Below are 11,391 nucleotides of genomic sequence, written 5' to 3'. Positions count from 1 at the left end.
TTTTCCTTGGAGACATTTGTGTTAACGAGAAGTTAAACAGATTACCCGATGAAGTGGACAGGTGAGCGTACAGTTTAATTAAACCCGAGTGCCCGCTCAGTGGTGCTGTTTTTACTGTAGCACAAGGCTTTAAGCTGCTAGGACAAAGATTGAAAATCCTCCAGACAAAAACAACAGCAAAAAACAGACCAACAGGACAAATGCCAGAAAATAAAAATCACACAGCAGTTAATTTGCAAACAAAGACAAAAACCTTTAATTTAAATAGGAGGGGGAAAAAAAATCACATAAAAAAAAGAAACTGTACAGAACATTTAACATCGACTTAAAGTTCTTAAATAAAAGACCCCGCCCCTCCAAAAGTAACTAAAAATAACAAAACTATAACAAAGTGGGATGGTGTATGATACATTTTTGTGCAAAAGAAGTATGAACCAATTCTTCCCAAACTGCACATCTTGATGTGGAGAGGGCGCCTCTCTCCACTCAGGTGTCTTTCTACAGGTAAACACGAGAGTCCCTCCCCTAAACATCAGCATAGTGTCTTTGATGTAAAAAGACCCCCCCCCCCCAAAAAAAAAAAATCCAATAATAAAATAGATTTATATTTTAAATATATTTATATAACAAACATGCTGTACAGAACGTCAGAGATTAAGAAATCCCTTTTTTTGGACACTCACATCTGTCTGTCAACTTGTGCTTCCCCGACTCCAACTAAAAGGCAAAAAAAAAGCAAAACTGAACAAAAGTCGAGCTCCCCATCGTTTAGAAGTAAAATAAATGAAAAAAGAAAAACAGAAAACAGCACTGATCAGAAAAGTCTCTGTTTTTCCTGAGTTGTGGGAGTTTCTAATGCAGTTTAAGATGGAAGCTGACACACTTTTACCTGTTTCTTCACAGCCACTCGAGAAAAAAAAAGGAGAAAAAACCCCAAAAAACTAAGGGCTGCTCAAAAGATTAAAAGAAAGAGAGGGGGGGGGAGGCTGCTGAGCTTTATCTTCTAAAAAGCTTAAAATGGCTAGATGGGGAAGGGGGGGGGGACACTGCGCAGAAAAAAAAATTGCCTTTAACAGCATGCAGAACATCTCTTAAAAAGAGGGACTAAAAGGGAGCATCTATTGTAAGTCTTCCTGCAGAAGCAGTCAGTTCCTTTCCCAGTATACACCCTGAGAACACTGGCCTCCATCCAACTTTCCAGCAGGGAAGGGGAAAAAAAACAAAAACACCCCCCAAAACCCAAACAAATCATTTATGAGGAAAAAGCAGCATATGGCGATTCATGCTATGGCACGAGGTCGTTTAAGAATTCTTCACCCAGTGCGAAGAGCCGGAAACCGTCGGGGACAAAGCCAGTGGACCCGGGGAAACTTCTGGGGCTAAAATTTTTTGACAGAACTGCAAGTTTTTCTTTTATTTTTTGTTTTATGAAACTCTCCCGTTTTCTGCTTTTCACAGTGGTAAAAAAATAATAAAAATAAAGGCGTGGGAAAAGAAACAAACTTAAAGCGATTTCAGGAACACTTCCAGTTATGTTCCACACTTAAAAATAACCAAAAAGAGCCGTTGGTGAGATGGTGCAAATGTGACGACACCAAACAAACTGAGGGGAGGGGGCGGGAGGGTAGACAGAAGGCAGATTTCCAACTCAATATATCAACACACCATATAGACAAACCCCGTTAAAGACATCTGTAAGACATTATCAAATAAATATTCCACCTTTGCTTTCAGTATTTATTCAGCTTTTGTTTATTTCCAACTAAAACGCTGGATTTAACTGTTGTAGAAACAGCAGTAGTAGTGGGTATTATAGTAGTAGTAGCAGGAGATGCAGAAGCAGTAGTATAGTAACAGAAAGGCCCAGACTGCAGGCAAAGAGCACACTGGGGATACACTGATGTATCAGCCAATCACATGGTCAGTTAACCAGTGGCTAATGGTTGTCGGTAGTGTCACATCAACAGCATGATGGAGGAGGAGGACTTAAAATAGTTTCATAATGAAGACGTCTTTTGTTTCCCTGGTGCAAAAGGAGGATAAGTAACTTAAAAAACAAAAGAAAAACAAGCAGCTAAAAATATATATGGGTATCAGACAAACTGTTATTTTAGACATCAGTGCATCCCTAGCAAACACAGCTCTCCTCACAAAGCAGCCTGGACCCCGGCTATTCAGAAAGCCATGAGCTGATTGGATCTGATCAGGGAGGACATTAGTGATCAGTAATCCAAAGAAAACAAACTCAGTGCACATTTGACACCGAGGGATTCGTGAAGATTCAAGTAAAAAACAAAAAATAGAAGACATTCCACTCACCAAAGCAAAAAAAAAAAAAAGAGGATTAAAAAAAAAAAGTTCCTTACACTCCCAGCTTGTGAATTTGTGATCAACACAATTTTTCACAGATTTGACTCGTCCTCTGTTTGATCCTGATTAATGGAAACCAGCTCTGTCTGAAGTTCTCCAGGTTGCTAGTCAGATACAGGACTCCACGATGTCCAAGCCTACATACGCTGTAAACTAGCAGTAAAAGCACCACATGTCAGCTGGGCTGGAAGGGAGTTTGTTTTTTGTTTGGGGGGGGTGGGGGTGTTCCCTGAAACTTGCTCCAAGACAGAACTGTTGATATAGTCAGGCACCTCTGCAGGAAAATGGGCCAGAGTACAAGAATAATGTTTTCTTGTTTTATTTTCTTCTTCTTCCTCATATAATATGTGTATTTGTGCAGGGGAAAAGAAGTGGAGGCTCCTGAAATTAGCCAATATGTCATGTGAAATATTGTTTGATGCACAACTGTCCGGCGAGGATGGTTACATGTGGGGGGAAAACAAAAACAAGGCTTATTGTGGTCTCCACGCGTCCTTTAGTTGCACGTACAGCAATGTACTGGTCCTTTTTCTTTTTCTGGATTTATTATGAGGCCCCCCAAACAAACAGAAAAAACCTAATGCTGCTGCAGACGTCAAGTTAGAGATTGTCCTCTAGTCTCCAGTATAGAAAAATAAACAATCCTCAAGCAAAATATCCCTTATAAGTTGCACTGGCCTGTCTGGCCTGTCATTACTTTTACAACCAAATGGTTGGCTGTAGAGACAGCGAGTGCTCAGTCAGGAAAAGAAAAAAATGTAAAATTAAAAATGAGTACATCATCAGGTCTTACGAGTTGTGATGAAAGCTGACTTTGGAATAAACAGGTTGGCTAAAATGATTTCATGGTCTGACGTGCATCAGCTCAGCATGCTATGTTTAGCTCTCTCTTGACTAACAAGAAGAGTGATGTGTATATTCCCAGATCCACGCTTGATTCAAAGTGCCATCAGAGGACTTCCAAACTGTGGCTGCGCTGAGTTAGTTCAACAACAGTTCATGGAATGAGTCCCAAAGGCTGGAATGAGTCCGGACTGGACCGGTCCACATTCAACTGCGGTGTGCTTTCACTGTAGAAACTGTCAATAGTGCAGACTCAGCGCAGGTGATCAAGTAAAGGCAGCTCTGTGGATTCCTCTCTGGGAGTGGGAGGGTCCGGGGATGGATCTGTCGTCTGAGTGGCTCCCAGTGGATCTTGCGTTAGACCGGCCTCTTGTAGGGATGCAGGAGGAGCAGGCTGAAAGAGACAGATTGATAATAAGAAGACGATTAAGTGCGTTTATCAACAGCACGACCAACAAGGCAGGCAAAGAAAAGCCCACTGCTTCATATTCACAGCTGAACAAAACAAAATGATTCAACGTGCTGTCAAAATCTGTATCATCGAGGTCCAAACAAAAGCAAATCAAGTCATTCGCACAGGCACAGGTACAAAAAGGACGTCCCACTGAGCAATCTGGATCATGATCTGAGAAAGCATGCCATATTTATAAACCACTTCCTGTTTGAATTACTGAACAACAACAAGCCACTCACTGCATATGTGCATCTGTTCAAATGAGCTTAATGCAATATCTCAGTAGGTGTGACTATCGTCTGCTGTCTGCTTACCGTCTACTGTAAAGACATCATGTAGGCAGAAATATAACTAAAGATTTACTTCATTACTGATCAATCTATCAGTTCTGTTGTCTCAGAACTCCTCAGACATTTGGTCTGTTAAAATATCCCCAAACACTCTAAAAAAATGCCCTGAGTGGGTTTGAAGAGACATTAAAATATTTTAAGGAACAATTTTTGGGGGTTAACATAAGCAAGACTCAAATCTAGGAAGCAGTAACCATAGAAACACAGCATATTCTTCTTAAGCTCCTCTTTTCCATTTTGTCCATGTGCCTGATTATTTACTTTAGCATATTACGAATACTCAGTTGTAAGCAACTCTACAAAAAACACTGATCTGATATGACAGAATGGTCTGAGTGGATTTACTAACAACAGGAGGGCTATATCTATCTGCTACCCCTGGGAAAAATTTTCAGAAATCACAATATCTCTTTCCACTGCTATGCGGATGATATCCAAGTCTATTTCCCTCTGGATTTGGATCTCCAATCCCCGCTATTGCCGTTGCTTAACTGCCTGTGTGATGTCAGAGACTGGCTATTTCATAACTCGCTTACCCTCAATGAAAACAAAACAGAAATTATCGTCTTTGGTAGCCATATGCCGTTGAAACAGCTATCGGAGACCTTAGGTTCTTATGCCAGCCATCTATCGTCTACTGTCAGAAATCTGGGAGTAGTGCTGGACAGTTCCCTCAAATTAGATAAGCAAGTGGCTGCAGTGGTAAAAACCAGCTTCTACCAACTACGCCAAATTTCGAAGGCAATGCCTTACCTACGACACAAGGACCTTGAAAGGCTCATTCATGCTTTCATAACCTCTAGACTGGACTATTGTAATTCTCTTTACTTAGGCCTCCAACTCTCCCTCATCCAACGCCTACAATTAGTCCAGAATGCCGCAGCACGCCTTTTAAGCGGCACTAGAAGACAGGATCATATCACTCCTATTCTAGCTAACCTCCATTGGCTTCCTGTCAAGTACCGTATTGTTTTTAAAATTCTTCTATACACTTTTAAAATCTTAAATAACTTGGCACCCAGTTATTTGATTGACCTTCTTAATTTATATATCCCTACAAGGGCACTCAGATCCTCTAATCAGGGGCTCCTAATGCAACCAATGTCTCGACTAAAGACGAAGGGGGATCGTGCCTTTGCTTTTGCTGCACCAAAACTGTGGAACAGCCTGCCGGTTGATGTCCGTGCGTCGGAAACTATTCAATCTTTCAAATCACGGTTAAAAACCCATTTGTTTAAGCTTGCCTTTCAAACTACTTAGCTTAATTTCTTCCCGGTTCATGCTTGTTGCAATAGTACCATCCTATAACTGTATTTTTGTTGTTGATTGTTTTCTTTTGCTGTAAACCTGCAAGTATGGCTCGTCTGTGAAGCACTTTGTTGTACCTGTGACTTTTAAATGTGCTATAGAAATAAAATTGAAATTGAATTTGCTGGATTTGTTTGATTAATAGAGAAAGAGTCAGGTGATTTATGCATCAGAGTGTACTGACTGAGCGTGAGTATCTGTATTTCTGGATCTTTTTAAAGAACTGAACAACTATGGACAGTCTCCTTACCTGTGTGCGTATGGTCTGTAATGGTGCTCCTTCCCCCTCCGTTGAAGCTGGTCCATTAAAGCCCTTCCTCCCTGAAAAACTCCACTTGCTAAAGTGGCTCTCATAGTGTAGTCCGCTGCCCGGGCCAAGGCCAGCCCGCTGGCCCGTTCTGTGCCCCGAGCTCTCCAGGAGACTTGCTGGGCAGAAGCGCTCCGGGCCTGGCAGAGGTGGAGGAGCCACTGAGCTGCTGAAGGAGAGCTGGGAGCTGGACAGCTGCTGGCCCAGGAGACCCTGGATGGAGGATGTACGCTGTAGGGATGAGAGAAGTCCTGCCTCCATTCTGCCCTCTGACTGGCTGAGCAGAGCTAATGGGAGAGGCTGAGGGTGGTGATGCCAGCTCTGGGTTGGACCAACAGGGTTGTCTGTGCCTGAAGTGTAAGAAAAAAAAGCACTTTTAACTCCTAAAAATAAAATACTTGCAATACATTTCATCTTCATGTGACCATAACAAGCTAACAAAAACACCTCCATTTCTGTTTCGGTTCTTACCCATCGAGGGCTGGACAGTGGTGATGTGTGGCTGTGGAAGGCTGGAGGCTGGTGTACTCTGGGTGGTGTGAACAGCTGGGTTGGTGGAGATGGAGGTGGAGCCGCCTCCACAGTCTGAGTCTTCTATGTTCCCCCCGCTGTTGCAGCCAGCCCCGCACCCTTTCTGTAACCTGCAGGGAGACATATGTTACAGTTATGTTTACTCTCTCTTAAAGCTCATGTGTACATTTATTTAAGCAAAGAATTTGCACCTGTCCCAGCTGCTGATGAGCCAGGTGTAAATGTTGTGTGGGCTGACTGGTCCTCCCCACACAGAGCGGAGCTGGCTGTGTTCCCCAGCATAAGAGGTTGTGAGGGGGGACACGTAAATGGGGTAGCCGATGGGCTGGTCGCACGAGGAGTTAATCATATTCCTCAGCGCTTGTTTGGCATTTTGAATGCTTCCTCGTTCGGGGTTACGGTTGCGCAGGAAAACCAGCTCCTGCTGCTGCCCCGCCCACAACCCACGCACACACTCTCTGTTCACCTATGGAGGGCAGAAAAAAGAGAGATGAGGATCTGACAATCCAGGCATGTGATGAGTCAGAGACAACAAGACAAAAAAAAGAAGAAGTGCTAAACGTAACAAGCTGCGACCTTGATAACTCTGAAGCTGAGGAATCTCTTGTTAAGCATGATGATCTTGTACTCGTCACTGCCGTCATCCATGATGTGGCGCAGTGCTAGGAGTGAAGGCATGTTTGCTAGAATAGCGCTTCGCCACACGGGGTCACCCTCGTGTGATATCAACATCTTTTCCTCATTGGCAGTGATGGCGTCAAACAGGACCATAGGATCCTCGTACTCATCTGGAGATGTAAAGTGATCCTGAAAGAAACACAGATTATACAAACAGTCTCACTTCACTATCAAAAAAAAGAGTAAATATTGGCACTCCAGCACTAGTTTTCTTCTCTGGTACCTGGTGCAGTTTGAGTGACATCCGCACTCCTGGTGCTACGACCCGATTCAGCAGGTCCATATCCGCAAACACCCACTCGTCACGAGGAGATGTGATGCGGAAGTCTCCCTTGAAGAGTGCATGAAGGCCATAGAGAAACGGTTCCAAGCTGTCAAACAAACAAAACAACAATAAATCTGCCATATTCTTAGCATATATATGCATGGCATCAGCAACAGTGACAGACATGGTTGTGCGGCCTGGTGAACTTACCTTGCTGACATGCTGTGTGAGGCCGTGCCCAAGGCTCTTCTTCCCAGGATACAGAGGCCAAAACAGAGGTTGACAAGTGGAGAATCTCTTTCGCAAGTCACCGGCTAAAACACAGTGAAGCACAAATAAATTGTGCAATGTTGTACATTTAATGCCTTCTGTATTTCTGTTATTAAACATTTCACTTGTTTGTAATGATGAAAAAAGTATCCTAATGACAGACATAAAGTGGAAGACAACAGATGTCATTTAGAAAAATGCGACCAAATAGCATCTTCTTGTGCACATGAAAGCAAGATATACTTGATCCGTTATGATCAAAATATGTGTAGCATAAGGGAAAAAGCACTACAAATGCAACCCACACATGTGACGTTATAGTTTAAATGTTGTGGAGGAGTCTTACTGTCTGGCGCCTGCTGTTGCAGTACTGAATCCAGTCCAGGTAAACCATGCAGAATGAGGACGGGGTGATGCCGGACGCTCTGTGATCATAGTCCTCGTCAATGTTCAGGTTGAAGGTGGGGTCACTGTCTACGTAGTTTGATCCGAGACAAGGTCGTAAAGCCTCCTGAATTGTTTCATTGGTCAGCCACTCTTCCAGCTTAGAAGATCGACTCACATAGTAGATGATGCTCTATTGGACACAACAAATACATAATCCAAAATACTAGTCACGCTAGGAAAACATTTTTGTAGACAGCTTTAAATCCACATCAAGGATTACAAGTATGTGCATATTTTAGCTTCATATCTTAGCTTCTAAATTTCTATGACTTGCTCTTCATCACAGAAGTAAAACAGCCTCGAGTCAACTAAAGTAAACAAAACCAACTGCAATAAAACGCAAAAAGCATGATGTGAGAACAGAGTAAAAACAGCTCCTCAACATTGGCTCACCTTGACGTAGTATGTGATGAGGATCTTACGAAGGTCAAATACTTGCAACATGGAGGCGGCATTGTTGTCGCTGATGCTGTAGCCTTCGAGCACGTACTTTGTAGCAGCCACCTCCCAGGCCAGCCAGCGCTGTCCAAAGGCAGCATTGAATGACAACATGTGAGGCAGGTGACCTGGTTCACAGCAGCAGCAGCCTTCATCCTCCTCCACCCCCTCTGTGATTGCTTCTACCTCCCTCTGCTGACAGTAGGTACCTGGAAAGATGTGAAACATAAGGATTAGCTGCTCTATTAAAGGGCTCCAACAGATGACACTGACACAATCTGCCTGGAAAACACAACTTCAAAAAAATATATATCTGCATAATGTGTTTAAAACTTTTATGGACAGAGTTTCTGCGTGTGTTGTAATTGGCTGACGGTTTTGGCTTGAGTGGCCTCAGGATCTCGTCTTTGTTCTTGGTTTGTTTGGCTTCGTCAGCCTGTGACCTCCAGCTTGGGCTAAGGCAGTTTGCAGCTGCGAGGAAAATTAGCACCTCCAAGTCTGAGGTCCAACGGGTGTCTTCACTCAATTCAATTTTATTCATACTGCGCCAAATCAGAACAACAGTTATCTAAAGGCGCTTTATACTCTAAGGTAAAGACTGTACAATGACACGAAGGAGATCCTCCACATCTGGGATGAGTTGCTGCTCTAAGTGGAGGAGTTTAAGTATCTCTGGGTCTTATTCATGAGTCAGGAGGAGCAGAGCAAGAGATTGACAGAGTGGCACAGTATCTGTACTGGATGCTGCACTGGTCTGTTGTGGTAGAGGTATCAATTATCTCTAGCTACTCCAGCTCCCATACGGTCACAAGCTCTGGGTAGTGACTGAAAGAACAAGATCATTGATACAAGTGGTGGAAATTAGCTTCTCTGAAGGGTGACTGCTCTCTCCCACAGTGATAAGGTGATAGAGTTCAGAAAAGAGCCACTAACTCCTCCACATTTGAGGTAGTTTGATGGATCTGACTAGAATGCCTCCTACATGAGGTGTTCTGGGGCATGTCCTACTGAGAGGCAGCCCTGGGGCAAACCCAGTACACCCTGGAGAGATTATAGCTCTCCATTAATTCGGAAACGCCTCAGTTTCTGCCCAGATGAGCTGTAGGAGATCGCTGGGGAAAGGAAAATGTTGATATCTCTGCTTAGACTGCCACCCCTTGCAGAAAATGAACTTTGATAAAATCAGAAAAAGTATCTTGTGTTAAAAGGTGACCTTTTTTGTTTTCTAAAATTACGCTGGTAAGAGGTGCTGTACATAGGTTTCATGTCAACACATGAGACTCTTCAGCTAATTTGGACTGACTTTAATGAGTTTTAAAATCAATAAAATCTTGGTGAGGTTTTTAAGAGTCACCAAATTAGGCTAACATGTGTCACACGGGGTATAACCAATAAGAGATGTTATGCTTATTTAAGGCTAAACACCACCTAATTATTTGATGTGGTGTCCAAATGCCAATAGGGCTCCAATAGGTCAAAGCATTTCTGAGATACGACGAATCCAGTGACAGTGTGATCATATTCTTTAAACGCTTTAAAAGCTGTGTGCATAAAGAGAGCTCCAATCACTCATTCACTGGTCGTGACAGAGTGAGACATTATAATGAAACTTGGTGAAATGACTGTCAAAGTCAGAGTGTCAAATTTAATAATCTTTTACCCTACAGCTCTAGCAGCTGTCACAGACTCCAGCAGGAGAGAAACAAGAGGAACGATATGATTAAGAACAGGTAGAAACACTTCACTGCCCACACATTCAATGCTTGGCCTTGAATAATTTTACTCAGCTAAAAAATAAAAAAAGATTAAACTTAACCAAAAAAATAATCGGTTTTAAGGTCGTATCATTATAGATCATAAAGCCCCGCTTTGCCAAGTGACAACCTCTTCAGAGGCTGACGCACAACTTTTTTTTTTTTTTTGAATCCTCAATGACCTTAAAATAAACCGACAGATGTGAAACTGATCTCTTTTAAGAATAAAAATATGCTATAAGAACTTAAACACAAAGTAATCTTCAAAATATGAAGGTGAAGTGGCTTTAGACGACTTTTCAATCTCTCCCCCTCATTCCTCTGCAATCAAGCCTTCATTTTCCACGGAGATTTCATACTTAATGGCAGACATAATTGCACAGGGTACGAATTTCATCGTCAATCGTGTAATTTTTCTATCGGCATGAAATAATGTGACGACATTTACATTTATTTAACATTTACTTTATGACAAGTTAAATCGAGAAACTTCTACGTCTGCTGCCACCTAAAGCTTTATATTCCAGGGAAACTAGTGCCATCAGAAACCTCTTTTTAACTACTGATTAAGCTACAGCACCACATCCCCATAATAAGTACTTTTTCACAACATTTGACTGATGTCCACGTCACAACAAGATGGTAAACAACTAAAAACTACATTACTATTTTATGAGCTCTAAACATCGCATGCTGCTGACCTCTGAACTCTAGACCCCTCAGCTGGAAGGTCACAAGGCCGTTGCCGATTTCGATGATGTGGACCAGAGCGTTGAGGTAGTCTGACGCGAGGATGAAGCAGTCGCCCGTGCTGTAGTTCCCCCAGCGGCCGAGCAGTAAGTCTCCACAGAGGCTGTGCTGCAGAGAGCGGGTCAGGTGCTCGTAGAAAATAGAGTTCAAATTGTTGTCATCAGCACCTTAATGATAAAAACAAAACAGACTGTCACCTTCATTTCAGAACAAAAATCGGTAAGCATCGACAGGAGGGAACACTGTGGCATACCTGGGTTGCGGTCTAACTGGGTGGCAAGTCTAGTATTGGAATGATCGACCCTCTTGGTGCTGTAAACAGGACAAATTAGGATTAAAACCAAATAGATTTAATTTATATTAAGAGTGTAAGATATACAGTTTCACACTTGCAAAGGTTATTTAACCAAACACATACTTGTAGTCGCGCTCCCAGAATTTAACGGGCCTGGTGTATGAGGTGACAAATACAGCACTGCCAAGGACAGGATTGAGAGGTGTGGAGAAGATGGCAGAAAAGACAGCTTGGACAAAAAGAACAGCAGAGTCTGAAATAGCAAGAGTTAAGGACATGTCACCAAAACCCCCAAAGCAAAACAAAAATCTCCACTGAATAACTTCACTGA

At 42.6% G+C, this 11,391-nt stretch overlaps 1 protein-coding gene across 3 annotated transcripts in view; it reads right to left on the bottom strand.

Moving 5' to 3' along the window:
• Nucleotides 1-228: 228 nt before the first annotated feature.
• The window catches only part of LOC113030280 (pecanex-like protein 3), a 31,862-nt gene continuing 20,699 nt past the window's right edge, over nucleotides 229-11,391 (bottom strand). For all 3 annotated transcript variants that reach the window (XM_026181560.2, XM_026181559.2, XM_026181561.2), the window contains exons 25-36: nucleotides 11,184-11,313; nucleotides 11,019-11,077; nucleotides 10,717-10,932; nucleotides 8,217-8,470; nucleotides 7,723-7,953; nucleotides 7,317-7,420; nucleotides 7,065-7,212; nucleotides 6,740-6,970; nucleotides 6,355-6,629; nucleotides 6,104-6,273; nucleotides 5,576-5,982; nucleotides 229-3,607 (exon numbers count right to left, since the gene is read on the bottom strand). In XM_026181560.2, the coding sequence (XP_026037345.1) occupies nucleotides 3,467-3,607; nucleotides 5,576-5,982; nucleotides 6,104-6,273; nucleotides 6,355-6,629; nucleotides 6,740-6,970; nucleotides 7,065-7,212; nucleotides 7,317-7,420; nucleotides 7,723-7,953; nucleotides 8,217-8,470; nucleotides 10,717-10,932; nucleotides 11,019-11,077; nucleotides 11,184-11,313 (2,366 nt within the window). In that variant the 3' untranslated portion in view covers nucleotides 229-3,466. The remainder of the gene's footprint in view (nucleotides 3,608-5,575; nucleotides 5,983-6,103; nucleotides 6,274-6,354; nucleotides 6,630-6,739; nucleotides 6,971-7,064; nucleotides 7,213-7,316; nucleotides 7,421-7,722; nucleotides 7,954-8,216; nucleotides 8,471-10,716; nucleotides 10,933-11,018; nucleotides 11,078-11,183; nucleotides 11,314-11,391) is intronic.

Source organism: Astatotilapia calliptera, chromosome 10 (assembly GCF_964374335.1).
Source record: "Astatotilapia calliptera chromosome 10, fAstCal68.1, whole genome shotgun sequence".
Lineage (NCBI taxonomy): Eukaryota > Metazoa > Chordata > Actinopteri > Cichliformes > Cichlidae > Astatotilapia > Astatotilapia calliptera.
Note: the sequence above shows the minus strand (reverse complement) of the source record. Positions and strands in the feature narration are given on the sequence as shown.